The following is an 18,622-nucleotide window of genomic DNA, read 5'->3' on the forward strand; positions in this document are numbered from 1 at the left end:
CTACTGGACTAATATAGATTCGAATTTTTGAAAAATGTTCTATTTGTTTTATATGATTGATTGTTACTAATGAGGAGACTGAATGTTCTAGGGCTCAAACAATCTGTAATACATCTTCAACTGTGCTTTGCATTGCATATATTAATTCTTAATTTATACATATTTCAAATATCATGATCTGAATCTGTCAGTTTGTGAACCTTTTAAAAACTAATTTATACACAACTAAAGCAAACTAAACCAAAAAATATAGTAATAGAACAAAAGCATTTTTATCCTATTTGTCTGCCTGGTTTTCCTTCTTCCAACATTAGGTCACTTCTGATGAAAAGACAAGTTTTTGCAAAAACACATACTGGTTCAGTGAAACCTGTATATTTTGCCTGAAGCAGCCATGGTTTTACTAAAAATGGGGCTGCATTTCGGGAATTTGGGAGCTCGTGCTGGCTTATCGTGGCTATTTAGGCAGCCCTGAGTGAGCCCATTACCTGCAATCAGTTATCCTGAGTAATAGGATATCCTAAAGGCCCCCATACATTAGTCTGACTTGTCCTAAGGACAAGTCGGACCTGATTTCCCCCTGCAGCTCCCCGGGAGGGGGACACACGATTAGGCACTGATGTGCCAAGTTTTGCAAATGATACATCGCATGCGATGTATTATTTGCAACTCCCGGGGAGCTACAAGGTGGAGGGAGCAGGGGGGCAAGGGACATCCAGGTGGCGGGTGGAGGACGCTGCGAGGTGGCTGGGGGGCGCTGCTAGTAGCCCAGAGGCAGCGGACGCTGCGGGGGACACAGGCGGCAGTAACGTAGAGGCAGGCAGGGGGAGCCGGGAGCTGTCAGCGCTGGAGAAAAAAAAAAGCCCATACAATGAATGGGCGGCCTGTGATTGGCTGAGCGCTCTCTCAGCCAATTGCTGACTGGCTGAAAGAGCGCTCAGCCAATCACAGTCTGCCCATTCACTGTATGGGCTTTTTTTTTCTCCAGCGTTGACAGCTCCCGGCTCCCCCTGCCTGCCTCTACGTTACTGACGCCTGTGTCCCCCGCAGCGTCCGCTGCCTCTGGACGGAGCATTGACAGCTCCCTGCTCCGGCTCCCCCTGCCCATCTCCCTCGCCAGCATCCGCCGCCTGTGTCCCCTGCCCGGCTGCACATAAGATTTAGCAAATCTTATGTGCAGCCGGTCCGACCTCCCGACTCTGACCCGATGCGCACGGGACCGCGCATTGGGTCGGACCGGGTGTCTATACCTGCGATTTGGCCCGATTTCACTGCCCGATCCATCTGAATCGGGTGAAATCGGGACCAATCGCATAGTGTATGGGGGCCTTTAGACTTTACAGTGCAGATGGAGTGAACTTACATTTAACTATATTATATGCTACAAGAACAGTTAATTTGATTGACAATATGCATAAATCAATAGTATGCCTTACTGGACAGTTAAGTAAAATATTATTACGCATAAAACAGTACAGTAAGCGGTCATAGCTAAATGATTATTAAACATATACCTCACTCAAAAGGACTTTCTTTGATGTTTTGGCACGTTTTGAATCAGGGACATCACTGTTATCTGATAAAGTTCTTTTCCTTTCACAACTACCTACATAAGAGAAAAAAATGTTGCTGATGAAACTGCAAAATTAACTATTGTTACATATATATATATATATATATATATATATATATATATATATATATATATATATATATATATATGGGTACTTATGTATTAGCAGGGCGCCCAATTAGCTTACGTATGCTAGAGTAAGGAAATCGCATCACATGGGCCGTTTTAGTGGCGTGCGATTTTCCTATGTAATTTATTCACTGCTCTGTTAGCCCCGGCGGATCGCATTGCATCTCCCACAAAATTGCATGCGATTTTATAGGGTGCGATGCCATTACATTAGCTATACACCTGTATGACATACAATGAGGATTTAGGCACACGTCACCCCCGAAGCGTGGTGAGCACAGCGGAACGCGTCCTCCCAACCTTTTCATACCCCCACTATCCACGTCGGCATTGAGTCAATTTTATCGCTTCGGTGGCGTGGATAGTGGGGGGGTGCCGAAAACCTCATTGCATGTCATACAAGTGTATAGCTAATGTAATGGCATCGCACCCTATAAAATCGCATGGGTTTTAGCAGGAAGTGCGATGCCATGCAATGCGATCCGCCGGGGCCAAGAGAGCAGTGAATAAATTACATAGGAAAATCGCATCGCATCACACGGCCCATGCGATGCGATGCAATTTTCTTACGCAGAATCGCCCACTAAGCAATTTGCATACATAAGTACCTATATAGGTAGTATGTATTCTTTAAAAAAAAATAGGCATATAGAAAACAGAATTTTGTTTTAATCATACATATACACATACAGTTATTCAGACTCATCTTAAAAATAACAAAGAGCCAGCCGCAGAGCAAAATAGTACATTGAACTAGACATGAGCCTCCAATTTTGGATTAACCTACTAAGATTTTTCTACTATTAAAAAGATTACAACGATACAGTGTAGAACTTCTACAAGCATCATTCCACAAAAAAGAACTAGAGACAGAAAATGTCTGAAAAATAAATTACATGTTGTCAACATCAGCATGACAAAAACAACACAAAGCAACTTAATAATGCAGGAGAAAAAAAAAAGAACAACGTTGGGAAGAAGTGACTGCTAAACTGGAGTGAGGATAGTCAAGTAAAGGGACAATATATAGAAATACCACCATAGCAGACGTAGGACGATACATTTAATATACAGATGTGTCCACATACATGAATAATTGGCGTTAGTGAGCTTCTAGGTCACATGTAACTTTACGAACGTAAGGGGGTTTTTTTGTACTGAAAATGCATCTTCGTCTCAATGTGACTAGGACACAAGGGGAGACTGGTCTGATTAATAGGATACTTGTATATTTGCCGTGAATGCATCAGAGCGGAACAGAAATTGTATTGGGGAAAAGCTGTGGCTGCTACATTGTAGCACTGAGTACAGATACAAAGATTCAGTTATATATATATATATATATATATATATATATATATATATATATATATATATAAAATCACTACTGTACTCAGACAGAGAAGACCAGCATCAGTCCAATTTCAATATAATGTATGCAATTTATTGTCCACACAGGACATTTCCATGCTTTAAGTTAACAACTCAGCATAATGAATAAACACCCAACAGGCGATATTTATCGCACGTCGTCCTCGACAGCCGTTTCGGTGCTCACAGCACCTTTGTCAAGAGGGGTCATCAAATAAACAGCACCTAGAAATGCCTTATAAAGAGCCTCCCACATCAACTCACCTGCCGGCAATCAGCTGTAACCTCCGGTCTCCCTGTTGCACGCAGCACGGAGCCACCATACCGGAAATACGTCACGGCGGGCGGAACCAATGCTCGCAGCAACATGCGGCGGGGACTGACAGAGGGTTCCCAGGTACCGGAAGTCAACATTAGAGCAGCGTGCACGTTGCTATGGTAACCCAATACCACAGCAACAATTCAAAGTGCATAGTAATATTCAGATGCTAAAGTGCATTAATAGTGCAAAACATTTTAAACTTGATTGCAGCAGCAATAAGAAAAATCAGCATACATGTAAAGTGGAGGTATGCCAGAAAAAACCAACATATGTAAACAAACCACCATATCAACAGACAAACAAACATCAGTGCAGTGCAATTATTAAACAAGTTAAGCCTATCAATGGCTGCAATGAACCATAGTAGTATCAGATGAACGGGGCAATGGTAAATTCTTCATTCAGCCCGACGGGCTGCATCGCACCCAGTTCATAAATCCAAAAGTTTTCTTTCCGCAATAAACTCTTATGCCTATCACCTCCGTGTCTCATGGGAGGCACCTGATCAATCGGCATGAAAAGAAAATCTTTAATGGAGTGTCCTGACTGTACAAAATGTCGCGCCACCGGCGGAGTATTTGATTCAATTTTGCTGTAAGCTTTGTTAATAGACGACCGGTGCATACCAATACGTTCCTTAAGCAAGCGTATAGTTTTCCCAATATAAATTCTGTTGCAGGGACATCTTATGAGATATACTACATACTTAGATTCACAGTTCATACGGTATTTGACAGGATATTCTTTGCTGTGGTTGGTTGGGTGTGCAAATTTATCAGATCTGAGGATATGTTTGCAATTTACGCAGCCTGAACATTTAAAACGAGCCCGTTTGCCTTGTAAGCCAATGAGCAGGTTGGTTAATTTTTGGACTTGTATCGGAGTACGTTAATTTCTGCTTTAGATTTTGGCTACGTTTGTAGCAGAAGAGCGGCGGTGATCGACAGGTGGTCCCCAGAACTGGGTCTGTACTAAGAATGTGCCAGTGCCTCATTATTGACTCCTTAATGGGCTTCGAGGCCACTGAGTATGAACTGGCAAAATAAAGTCTCTCATCACCCGCTTCCTTCTGTTTGGGAATCAACAACTCCTCCCTGCTGAGCTTAAGGCATTTGCTCTTGGCTTCGTACACCTCCTTCGGGTCATACAACCGGTCAATAAATCCTTGACACATCACATCAAGGACCCGATGCAAGTCATCAGCACATGATGTGATACGAACAGCATGTATAAGCTGAGAATATGGTAACCCTCGTTTGAGGGGTTGGGGATGAAAACTGGTCGCTAGTAGCAGCGTGTTCTTGTCCGTCGGTTTCTTGTACAGTGAGGTCTTAAATTCTCCATTGGATATAGTAATTGATACATCCAGATACTGTATGCAGCTGTTACTGTAATTACATGTAAATCTGATATTACCAGGAATGCAGTTCAAATATTGCACAAATTCCTTGAGCATACCCTCAGTGCCAGTCCAAACAAAAAACAAATCATCGATGTATCTAACATAACAATTAATAAATTTGGAAAATTTCAAATTAGATATAATGTGTTGAGTTTCAAATTGATACATAAATAGATTGGCGTACGATGGGGCCATGTTTGACCCCATCGCCGTTCCGGTCGCTGTAAAAAAATGAATTATTAAATAAAAAATAGGAATTTGGTACTCACCGTTAATTCCCTTTCTCCGAATCCGTAGGGGACACTGAAGTACTACGCTGGGGATTGAGTGGTGTATTGGAGGAGTCGGCACTATAAGAAACTATTCTATCAACAAAATCAAAAATTCGATGGGTGGTCCTTTATAAAAAGGACTGGCACTGAGGACATCTCGCACTGCACCGATGCCCTCCTCATGAGTGATATTTGTGTATAGACTGGTGACGTCAAGGGTCACCAGTATACAATCCTTGGCTGGCCGGCCAAACATTTGTAATTTATTCAAAAAGTCAGTAGTGTCTTTTAGAAAGTAAAGACTGGCTTGCACCACAGGTTTTAAGAAGTAGTCTATAAATTGAGACACTGGTTGACTTAATGAATCCATAGAGGATATAATTGGTCTCCCAGGAGGGGAGACCAATGACTTGTGTACCTTGGGGAGACAATACAGCAGTGGAATGATGGGATAATCTTGCATCAGAAAGGACATGGTAGTCTCGTCTATCCAAGTATTATCATATCCCATCTTGATAATCAAATCAAATTCCTTTTTGTATTTTTGAGTGGGGTCATAGGTAAGTTTGAGATAACAATCAGCATCTGCTAATTGTCCTTCAATTTCCCCAATGTAGTACTCTCTATCCAGGATCACAATTCCCCCCGCCGACAAATTATGATCTCAGGATTGTCCCGTAATGTCCGTACGGCCAAGGTCTCATCCCTGGTCAAGTTGGAATAATATTTCTTAGGTTTTTTGAGGATGGGCATAACATCTTGTTTTACTAATCTCATGAACGTTTCAATAGAAGCGTTAGGGGAGGGGGGATCAAAGTCACTTTTGGATTTGAATGGTAAGGCCGGAGCAGGCACTGGTTTATTAGGTTGACGCAAGTGGTCTTTTAGATGCAATTGTCTGTGAAATCTGAACAATTCAGGTCTCACATTCGAAGGGTTTTTGGCGATGTGTCTGAACAAAAGTCAACCCTTTGTTCAATACAGACATCTCATCTAAAGTAGGGGTATACTTGGACAAATTGAACACCATTATTTCTGAGGGCCTCTCCGTCCCCTTCCTTTTCCGGTGTTTGATGCCCCCTCTCCTGCAAGCCCCCTTGGACCTTTTACTGCGTTTCTGGTACCTGGTCTCCCTCTTAAAAAAACATTTTTATTAGACTGATCTGAATCAGACTGTGATGTCTGCGAGTCTAAGTCAGTGAAATTGACCTCCCTCCTTTTACGATTTGAGACAAATTGCTCTCTCCAAGGGCGTCTAGTATTTTGCCCTGTCAGCCAGGGATATACCCTCATATCGCGGTAATCATCTTTTACTTTTTTTGTATTTAGCCTTTTTAAAGGATAACAGCTCACTTTTAAAAATGGCTAATGATTCATCAAGTTTGGCCAGCCAATCAATGGATGTATCTGCTTTTAAAGTGACAGTACCTTCACCTTCACATATTGCTATTTCTTTCTTAACACTTTCGATGTCAGAATTCACCTGCTGGACCACTAGAACGATTAAATCAAAGCTGCATTGATTTAATATAGCACACCAGCTTTTGCAAAATTCCTAATTAGCCCGCCCCAGGGTTGGCTGATTTTTAATTCTAAATCCTCTGGGTATAAACCCTTCCCTATGATACTGGGAAAGAGTTAGCCCATGCAATTCCAGTTCTATCAGTCTCTTTTTAAGGCGTAGCAAATGAGCATGGATCTCGGATGGACTGTCCACATCAAAGGCTAACTCCCATGTTCAGAGCAGAACAACATCCATGTTGTGGTGATCTTATCTGGACCGGGCACAGTCACCTATTAAGCTTTGTGGAGTGTTGTGCGATCATCTCTATGATATATAGAGAAAAGTCCGGCACTCATCACCTGTCCCTGCTCCACTGGGTAACTTGGCCTGGGTGCCCGCTGATCGCTGGCTGCGCCAGCGCTTGTCAGATAGCGATGAAAGAGAAGCGTCACTCCAGGTTCTAATTCAAAGATTCGTTTACTGCTTAGTCAGTCAACAGTGTTTCGGGCCGGGGCCCGTCATCAGGACATACACAGTGTAATGCAAGCGTTACAGATATTAAGTAGCTTACCAGGTCCCCGCGATTGGCGTCGCCATTCCGCCCCCTCCTTGGCGTCGGATCCTACTTCCGGGTTGTCATCGCCGGAAGTGACGCGATGCCCTTACCGGAGGCGTCATGCGTGCGCCTCACTGCCTGTCTGCCAGTAGTTGTTTCTGGCATCTGCAAGAACAACAAAACATTTGATTTCATTAGATTTGTTATATTTCGTGTCTCTACTATGTTGTGATTTCTAATATCGTCTGGCTCCCTTCAGATACTCATTATGGTGCATAAATAAAATTAAATAAAATTAAAACATTAGTTCGTGACTTCCTGCGTGGTGTAGTAATGTCTTAAAACAGTGTGCAAGTGTCGAATGACCACTAGATGGTGCTATTGTTACTTATATGTGCTTTCACTTGTAGCCTTATAGCTCTCATCTTGGTGGTAATTCTGTTGTGCTGTTCTATTTGAATATATCTATGTGTCTTTTTTTATTTTTATTAAAAATTCAAGCAAAAAAACGTCAAGCAAAAAAACGTCTCTGACTCATATATGTAATAGGGATGCATCCTTTACTGTAGGATGTGTGATGTAATCCATAATTTGCATGTCTTGTCTGTCCTAGGATTGTCACCTATCCCAAAGGCTCTAATCCTGGCACTTGTTGATTGTTATGCCTATTACTGTCCATGCCACTATGTATTATGGCCCAATTTGTCACAGGGCCTGTCTGTATTGCTGTAGCACAATGTGTCAGTCTAAAAAAGGAGTATATGAAAAAAAAAAATTTTTATGGAAAAATACTAGTGCAATGGAAAGTGCCTCTGGTTATCAAAGAGAATTGTAACCAATTCCATTTCGCATCCTCTTGCGCTATGCAAGTGTGTGGATATGCTATCAAGGCAGATGTTTATCTGGAAAAAGGTGCCGACCTAGTATTAACAATAAGACCAAGTACTGTCCAAATTAGGCAGACTCGGATATATGTGAAAAATCGTGAAAAATCTCCAAACAAAATATAGTGAGGAAAAAAAAAAAATATTAAAAAACCGAGAGTAGCCTGTGATCTATTATTGTATCGATAAGTGTATGAAATATGATATCCCTATTACTATGATGGCATCTGAGTTGGAGACATAAGAAGTTAAAATCTGTTTGTAGTGTAAACTTCACTGTAGATGTTACTCGTGAGAATCTGTTGCCTATCACTATTTGTCACAACTTGTTATGTGTGATGATTCTATGGCCATGTACTATTCTTTCTATTATGGTGTTACCAAATGCTTGTATAGTATTGTGTTAAACTTGCATTTATAAAAAACATTTAAAGAAAACATTTAAAGTTGAGAGCCTCATTTAGACCGTTGGGGCTCACGGTGTTGAGCCTACTGATCCATCGGCATTCCAGCTGCAATAGTCTCTTGTCCCTGTCTCCTCCCCGTAGTGAGGCAGGGACATGATCGATGATTCTATATCGGAGTGTGGCCATGCCATGCTTTTTCTCTCCGAAATGCCGTGCTACAGCTTGATCACTGGTGCCGCTGTGTAGGGCATCTCTTATGGCCTTCCGGTGTTGTGCCATGAGATGAGAGCTATAAGGCTACAAGTGAAAGCACATATAAGTAACAATAGCACCATCTAGTGGTCATTCGACACTTGCACACTGTTTTAAGACATTACTACACCACGCAGGAAGTCACGAACTAATGTTTTAATTTTATTTAATTTTATTTATGCACCATAATGAGTATCTGAAGGGAGCCAGACGATATTAGAAATCACAACATAGTAGAGACACGAAATATAACAAATCTAATGAAATCAAATGTTTTGTTGTTCTTGCAGATGCCAGAAACAACTACTGGCAGACAGGCAGTGAGGCGCACGCATGACGCCTCCGGTAAGGGCATCGCGTCACTTCCGGCGATGACAACCCGGAAGTAGGATCCGACGCCAAGGAGGGGGCGGAATGGCGACGCCAATCGCGGGGACCTGGTAAGCTACTTAATATCTGTAACGCTTGCATTACACTGTGTATGTCCTGATGACGGGCCCCGGCCCGAAACACTGTTGACTGACTAAGCAGTAAACGAATCTTTGAATTAGAACCTGGAGTATACATACATACATATATACACATATACACATATACACATATACACACACACACACACACACACACACACACACATATACATACATACAATACAACATACAATATTTGGCTCAGGCAATATACGGTGAGGGCGGGGCAGAGCTAAATTTTAGGGTGGCACATCACGGTAAGTTAAATGTCACCCATGATGTCTGATAACAAGCAAAAAAAAAAAACTACAAAATAATATAATGTCCCTAATTATGACCAAAATGATTCAACTTCTTATTTCATTTGGCCAACAACAGATCACAGAGCTGCCATCTTTTATAATTTAAGCAATTGAACTTAGGGCCTGATTCAGAGTAGATCGCTAATAAGAGAATTTGCATATGGAGTTATTATCGAAGGACTGTGCATGCGTACCGATCAATATGCGCAAGGAGAATTAGTGTCTAGAAAAGTGTGTAGAAAATGTGTATGGATACTAATCCTCTCGCAGTTTGACATTTGGCGATGGAAACTTGCCATTTTCTGGGTGTGCACAAAAAAGCCAGGCCTGCAAAGGTGTTTGAGGAGTATCTGTGATGTCAAAGATGGCCACTTTCAGTCTGTCTTAGTTGCGGATTAGCGGAAGCCTCAGACCTACTGACAATTGCTGACAGTAAAATCCTTTTGATGGTCCATGAATTGCACATGGATTTGCAAGTAGATGCCGATTAGCGATCCATTAGCAATTCTCCCGCAATTTGCAAATGGCAGCTAACTCCTCGCAGTCCACTGCGAAGTCGCACGTTAGCGATCAACTCTGAATCAGGCCCCTTTATGGATTCACCATGTGCTACTGTTACATATGAGATAGCATGATATTTCTTTCTGATCTTTTACAATTAGAGAAGCAAACTTGTTTACTAGGCAGGCCCAGTAAATAGAAAACAGTGCCTAAACAGAATAAAAACAAAGAAAGAAAACAATTTATTCAACGAGTACAGACGTATCCTCATACACTATTGATCCGACACTATTGTTACACCAATGAGACCTTCAACTTGCAAGTGTGAGTTGCATTGCACATGTGATGCAATAACCTTGCATCTGCATTCACACTGTACTGTATAATAGGACGCAGAGTAGTTTCTCAATTCTGTCCATCACCACTTTCCACCCCTCCACGTGCTATGGTTTGGGGGCACATGTGCAGTGCGGTACAAATCTCTTACCATCAGTAAGACTTCTCGGTAACATCATATAGAACCATAAATTGACTGAACTTATGGCTTACCACCTGGGGGCTTGCCTATCCCCTAAAACTCTCTAAGCCATGTTCCTTCACTCTGCTGATAACCTCTCCATAACCTACCTCTCCCATTATCTTTAATTTTCTTGGCAAGCATTCCAATGTGCGCGGCCACAAGTGTAAATCACAATCATTGTTCTTATTAGAAGTACTGTACATGTTCTCTTTCTGAACTCTCAATTACCATTTAATGGTTTATAATGGTCTCTCCTGACAATGTATTAAAGCATACCTCCCAAGTGTCCCAATTACAGCTGGACATTCCCGCTAATTGGAGACTATCCCGCCGCCCCTCCCGCAGGTGGCAGTGTCCCAGAGCCTGGGGGAGCTGATCGCTGAAGAGAGCTTCAGCTTCTCCTTCGGCGTGACAGGTCCCAACTGAACAAAAAAAAAAAAAGTTGGGAGGTATATTAATATGATAGAAAGACCATATTTATCACCAGGGCTAGATTTATGAAGCCGCATTATCTCTGCAGATTTGGCATGGAAATCTAAAATGGCAATAATATTAAGTGCAAAGTGTAGTGTGTTTTCAACTTCAGATAATTCAGATTACTTCCAAGTAAAAGTGGGAACTTTGGACATCTAGACCTACAGCTAAAGCAAAAAAAGATTGCACTCCATTCAACATGCAATGTTTCCTTGTATCTTCATGAGTGAGCCCCATTAGTAGAATAACAAAAAATAATGCGTTTCTATATAGAATGAGCTTGCAATGGAAACTTACTTTCGGATGAAGTGCACTTATAGGACAGATTATGAACATCAGAATCTGTAGTTGAGTTCACTATACAAGGAGGTGCTATGGAATGATCAGTGCTGCAGGAGACAAAAGGGTCATTGCTTGGGATTACTGTATGGCTGGGAGCTGCGGTTAGCGTCACTGGTGCCACTAGGTCAATGGATGGCGGTTTTGCTAAAGACTTGTCTTCAGATACAATTTTTAGGGTTATTGAGGCATTCAAGTTTTCTGAAATAGTAGATGAGCAGTCACTAATATTTGTTGGCTGAAAGTCTGTTTTGAAGTCTTGCTCAGAGCTGTTCCCAGAGGTTTGCACGGCTTTTTCTTTTAAAATCTGGGTTCCAGCATTTGTTGGTGACGCGACTTGTTTTAAACCATCAAGTTGAGGTTCCACTGTATCATTGCTTGTCTCCTTTACTTGAAAGTGCGCACTATGAGAAAAATGTATAGAACTCTTAACAGGAGCTAAGAGAACTGAAGACCTATCTTCTGATTGTTTGGTAATCTCTTTCCATGTTTCATTGTAAGAACATCCTATGTTAAAGTCAGAATTAACTTGTGAAACCTCTATTGAAACTTTTAAGCCATTAGAAAAAATATTCTGTGTCTTATTTGTTTTAGAGGCAGCGTTATCCTGTGCAATACAGTTTGCTTCACACATTAATTCAGGCTCTTGGACCATTTCTGTAACAACGCGCTCCATTCTGGATGAATGTTTTATTTTATGAAGGACGGACATTTGCTGTCGACAGCTTGCAGTCATCGTTTTTCTTGCTCTGAAGATTTTTTTCACTGATCCATTTGTATTGGTAACTAATGAACCCTGTATAAAGAAAACAGATGTTAAAATGTTTTATACCAATTCAAACTAAATTCACCACAATTATTAAAGATTTCCATCACAAACTCTCTATTACGAAAGATATTAAAAAACTTTATTTTCACCAAATCATTAATTAAAATAATCATCATCTGTTTAGGATTCCCTATATACATATCTTTTGCAGTCCTAGTTAAAACAACAATCCTACACAATATGATTCATACATAAAAGCAGAACAAGTTTGAATATAGTTGGTAAAGGATGGGTAGATGGGGGCAGGAGGTGAAGACTTACGTTTCTAAAACAACACACCACAGGAGGAAACAAAGCCACACTAAACAGAGCGGATGTCCTGAACGATAGCTCCTCATTCTGCATAACTAAAAAGACCACAAATGACATCCAGAAAAAGCTATTTGACATTAATATTTATCTAAGGAAGTGTATAACTAAAGTTAATACTATATGGCAATAGTTAGAATTACTGCGTCGCAGCACTGAGAACATGGGTTCAATTCCCACCACGACCCTAACTGTGTGGAGCTGCATAGTCTCTGCCCACAACTTGTAGGTGGACTCCTGACCAAAAAAAGTTAAAATAACCCTAGTGCGTACATGAGCAGACTAGATGGGCAAGTTACTATTGGCTGTCTTAAGCTGTATACACATTAGCCGATACCGCAAATGATGCAACGTACAGTAGTCAATGATTTCCCTTGAATGTTATTGTGCATATCGTTTAAAATGTCATCAAATGTGTATGCAGCTTAACTCTAGATTGTTATTTACAACAACAGATGGGTTTATACTGCAAAGAGGTGTATCATGCCCTCCACTATTGCAGTTGTTTGCCTGTTTAGGTGCTTCTCTAACTAAACAGGCAGACAGTGGCTTATTCTACACAAATGTACTGCGGGTTGATGAAAGATATCGCAGCAAACCAAATAACCGCATTCTCAACTCTTGACTTTCTTAGATCTTATTAAGATACCCTGAAGATGTAGGATACTACCCAGCTCTCTAGTGTGCAGATTATCATCATCATTAACTTAATAGCAAAGCAAAATAATACTATGAAGTTCTTTATATTGGGATATACTTTAACACCACAACAACAGAATCTTAAAGTAAAAATTAATTTTTTATTTATATTTACATTTTAAACAGAAAAGGAAGGGACCAGCCAGCCAAAACATGCAAGTATGGATGGCATTTTTTTCACAATTGTTTTTATTGCATAATATGAAGTATAACAACAACATTTATCATTGAATAACATATTTTCAATTTTCTCTTTCCATAAAGTCAACAATGAGTACGTCTATGTAGTTAACATTTATATAAAGGATTTGAGTATTTATGAATTGGCAACATGGACAGCATTTAAACACTGCATAATGGAGTTACCAACAACATACAAAAGTAGAGGCATTGTCAGCAGAACACACACACATGATGATACATGGAATTTGCTATAGGTCAAATACTCTGTTTAGAAGACATGACAGAAATACTGAACCACAGGTTCCACCCCACCACCAACTACTGATATTGTTCAGTGAACACAAATCCCACCAACAGAGTCCCTACTGGCAACAATGGGAGGAATATGACCAACCTGTCCATGCAAGACTGCCAATACCTCCAAGACTTGTCCGTATGTTCAATATTGATGCCACCTCTGTAACAGCTTCTAACCAGTTGCTGTCTTTAGTCTCAAAACAATGACATTGCCATGCTTATAGGTTGTTTAAGGAATGTTTCAGCATGTTAGCTATCTGGGCTATACATGCTGCCCACTGCTTCATTTATATATCACCCTTTTTGTGCTGCTCTTATGTGCAGCTATATGTTACCAAGTAAGCTTCAACTGCATCCCAAACACTAGGTTGTTAAAGCAAGGCAATACACCCTTGCTACTATTAAATATACATAAAAAAAACTGCCCTTTTCTGGACAGACAGACAGACAGACAAACAAACAAACACTATGAATCTGGGACAAGGTAGTTACCATGGAGTAACAGTAGATGGATCCACAAAAAATAGTTCAGTCAAAGCACATAACTGTAACCCAGTCCACAAGAGTTGCACTTGCACACACCCATAATGGAGAAGGGAGAATATTGGGACACATTTCCATGCAGCTGGAGGCATCATACAAGTAGGGAGACAACTAGATGCACAGCTTTCTTCTCTCATGCACAGTCTACGGGGCATATGCAGGGATAATCAACTGGTCAGAGCACACCGAAGCAAGGAGGGAAACTATGATCAGTACAATATCCGGGTCATTCCATGTCAGTTCAACCAGGTGTCTCCACCACCTGTCTCAGACTTTCACAAACATTTTTAGTAAAGAGAGGTTGTCAAAATAACTTTCTGACAAATATATTGACTGTATGACAATTTATTAAATATTGATTTTTGAATTTATTAAATGATTTACTGCTTGATGATTCGCTGCTTCTTTATCCAGTTTATTAACACGGGTGTTTATTAAGGAATTACCACAAATTTGGACCCCTAAGTTAACTTTTCCTCCCTAATCCAAACCAAATTACTTTATGCGCCTCATGTTTTGTGTTACCGGGAAAAAAAGGTACTTGTGTAATAGCACGGCGCCCGGCTAGGCTACGTTTTCAGCGAGGCTAAGCTACACTGTTAGCGTAGCCCAATGGCTGCCTAGCGTAGTTAGTGTAGTGATCCACGGCAGCACAACGTCTGCCTAGCGTAGTTAGTGTAGTGACAGCCCAATGGCTGCCTAGTGTAGTTAGCGTAGTGATCCACGGCAGCACAACGTCTGCCTAGCGTAGTTAGTGTAGTGACAGCCCAATGGCTGCCTAGTGTAGTTAGCGTAGTGACTCCGCGGCAGCCCGGCTCTGTCCCCGGCATCCATGGCAAGCCTAGTGAGAGCCTCTCACACAGCACCGGTAACCGCCAGATCCCCTGCGCTGGCGGACGCCGGCGGAGAGGGGATCATGCGGGAGCCGGCAGAGAGGTGCTCCATCTGTCTGAGACGCAGGTGCATCTCAGTAATTATTGCGGCAGGGTACGGCAACCCTGCCTGTGTCCGCTTCAGGGAGATTGGGGGTTTGGTAGCACATGCGTCTCGTGCACAAAGGGGATATACGGGCGCCAGTGCGTCTCATGCACAATAAAGGAGGCATTTGTCAGTGCTCCATGTTACATACTGGCAAATGCCTCCTTTTCAAACCCCCACTATCTACACCTGCCCAAAGCGTGGCGAGTGAAGCGAGCCCCGCGAGGGGATGTATTATGCCCCCCCCAGCCTGTTTATACCCCCACTATCCACGTTGGCGTGTAGTTGATTTTAAAAAGTGTGGCGAGCGCATCGAGCCTAAAATGTGGCGAGCGCAGCGAGCCCCTCGAGGGAACGCAGAATGCATTTAAATTAATCCGCTATGCTCGCAATGCTTCTGACTAAGCTAACTACGCTGGCCGCGTAGTTACACACTACATTGATTCTGACAGGGACCCTACGCCAAGTACGTAACAGGCGCCATGCTATTACACAAGTACCAAAAAATCTATAATGAAGTTTCTGTTGAATTACTGTTGTACCGCATAGCAACAATCACATTTTTCCTTGTTTGAAAATTTTTGTAACAGTCTAATTTTCCTTAAAAAGTGTCAGCAGAAAGTGTATACTGCCTGGATAGTAGGCACTTCCGTTACACAGAAAACATGAATAAAAGGAACATAACTGTGTACCAGCACATTTTGAGCTTCCTTATTACAGTAATATACCCAAAGTACCAAATACACTACAACTATGTATGTTTCAGGTTGCAAATCACTTTTGTCTACATTTTTTGTAACTGTGGTCATTGTTACACTAAATCTGGTTCATGCTGTCTTCACGTTGTTTGATGACAATCGATAGATGTGTAGATCATCATTACTGATAGGCTGAAATCTGTGATAAGTACTTGTTCCTGCCACAATCCTTGCTGTTTCTAGAAGGCTATGCAGCTTGATTTTGCAATCTTGTATTTCAGCTTGTAATATGTAGAAAAACTTTATGCCATGTACATTTTAATTTGTCCAGCTATGCAGGTCCAAAGGTGTCAAGGTGGCAATGGATTTCCACTGCTTACAGACTGGTGCGCGTGGCAAGACTTATAACTGGCCCTCCAATGCGGTCATGCAGACTCTTACCCTAAAATGGCTTCCCGACCTGGGCATTTGTCACATCGATGAAGCATACAAGTTTTTTAGACTGAAGAGCAAACAAGTATTTCATGTGTTTGTAGTCCATCTTTAGTGGTAGAGCAGCAACCAATACTTTTACGTTTTGGTGAGTTTCCCCAAACATACAGAATGTATACAGTACCTCTTGCAGCACCACAAAGGAATACAACTTAGACAATACAATGTGGATGGCTGGGAATGTCTATGAATGTCTGAAAAATGGTCTTCAAAAGCAAGATAAAGCTCTCAAACAAAACAACAATAATGTGATTCTATTGTTTGTGTATTCTATGTATGCGGTACTACAGTAATGAAACTTGATTTTTTTTCCTCGGAATGAATAAAGGAGTACCATTGGCTTGAATGGTTTGCTGAGCTGCTCAATTTGAATGATAATTTGCGAACAATATTTTGAGAGCTAAAGAAAGGTGGGGGGGGGGGGGGGGGGGGGTGGTGGTGATTTTATGAAAACAAAGAAGACAAGCCAAAACAGCAATTTAAGAGGATTGTGACAGGCTGGAAGAACAGACACCCTACTGATAATTACAGTTACAGATGCCACAGCTGATACAGTAACGTCACCACCCAGCGCTTCTTAACCCCACGCCAGGCAACTGGAGAAGCAACAGAGCAACCACTCAACATCCTAAAGCCACCTCTGCAAAAACCTCTAACTCCATCAGAGATCACGGTGACCAGCTGGAAACAGCATTTATAATATCCAAAATTGTGCCCTCTTTGGTCACCAGCACCAAACCCCAAAAAGTCCTAGGTGTGAACAATGCTCCGCATAAGCATGCCAAAATATCAGTTACTTTATAATGCATTTCTTAGCCATTTATAAATAAAGTTATACAATTGGTGAAGAACAATTAAAAGGCACCACAGAACATAAAAAATAAGTCTGTTCTAAAACAACTTAAAAAGGTTTTCAAACTGGGATTCTGACTGTTGGAAGTTCCAAAAGCCATTTTTTCTTAGCTCAACTAACTCCACAGTCAGAAATCAATGTTCTGGAATGATATCGTTGGAGCTCCCAGACAAACGATATAGTGTATACACACCTAACAATATTGTTCAGTGATGTCACCTGCCTCCTGAACATGTAGTCAATGACAATACAGGCAGGTTTGACTGCATGTTTAGACGAGGGGGGGGTGAATCAAGGGTGCATGTATTGTTAAAGATATAGTGTGAACAAACTAGAGGATATGCAGAATAACATTGTTAACAACATCGCTATAGTGTTCATTCTAGCACTCGCCATCTTTGAAAACCCATGCAGTTCCTCTTCCCTGCCTGGGGTGTCGCAGTCTGCTGTAGTGCTTCTAGCACAGTGTGACTGCTATCAGCTCAAAACCGCCCAGTGCGTAAGCACTGCCACATAATCAATGGTCTTCTGGTTTTACCTGTAGATTGAACCATTTTCCACAGTCTCCTACTTTGGAAAGTGTTGAAATGTCAGTGAAAAATCGATGGCCCGGACGAAAAACGCTCCGTGTGTACGCACAGAGCGATATTTCGGACAGCGATTTTCACATCATCGCCGGCCATACACACTGGGCAAAAATGGACAGTGTATATGTCCTTAAGAATGCAAGTCATGCCATTCTCCAGGGAGAGTGGTCACTGCATGCAGGGGATATTTAATTTGCCGGTGGAGCATTCAACAGAAGTCAATCAGATATTCTCCAGGCATATAAGGCACCCAAGTTTGATGTCTGTATCTTCATAAACAGTACAAGCAGCAGATCTGAGACTCCTTCAGTATACGTCTCAATACAATTGATGGCCATTCCAACATTTGCATATTTTTGCACAGCTGTAGCATACTAATCTGCAGCTGCAAAGGCCTTCGTGTACATCAAGTCAAAATTATTTTAAGGACTATAGAGGTCTGCTCATTTATTCTTATGTTGGGTATACATCTGAGTGATGGAATCCCCTCGATGTGCTAACCGATTCAATGATTTGATAAAGTACTGCACACAAAACTATATAGTGTAAAGACACTTGCAGTACCAATATGCGAAGAGATAGGAAAATGTCTGCACAGACGTTTGTTGTCTCTTTAATATCCTATTAATCCATTCCAATTGGATTTATGAATTAAATTATTTTTAATGGTACTTGTGTACTAGCACGACGCCCACGATAATTAGTCGCCCGATATTTGATCGCATCGCATGCCATACACCCGATGGCCTGCGATGCGATTTTGCCCCATATACGATGTTAATTTGTATAAGCACCCTAATGGGTGCTTACAATGTTAAATGCACCCCCACGCCATCCCCAAGTATAATCGTGAGCCCAGAGAGCCCGACGCGTATA

General features: G+C 41.5%; 1 protein-coding gene across 1 annotated transcript in view; it reads right to left on the reverse strand.

Annotated features, from left to right (window-relative positions):
• The window catches only part of ATF7IP2 (activating transcription factor 7 interacting protein 2), a 72,098-nt gene that overhangs the window by 42,162 nt on the left and 11,314 nt on the right, over nt 1-18,622 (reverse strand). The window contains exons 2-3 of the mRNA XM_083153362.1: nt 11,237-12,074; nt 1,515-1,606 (exon numbers count right to left, since the gene is read on the reverse strand). Coding sequence (XP_083009488.1) covers nt 1,515-1,606; nt 11,237-12,074 — 930 coding nt within the window. The remainder of the gene's footprint in view (nt 1-1,514; nt 1,607-11,236; nt 12,075-18,622) is intronic.

The sequence above is a fragment of the Crinia signifera genome, chromosome 7 (assembly GCF_055691185.1).
Source record: "Crinia signifera chromosome 7, ASM5569118v1, whole genome shotgun sequence".
NCBI classification, from domain to species: Eukaryota; Metazoa; Chordata; class Amphibia; order Anura; family Myobatrachidae; genus Crinia; species Crinia signifera.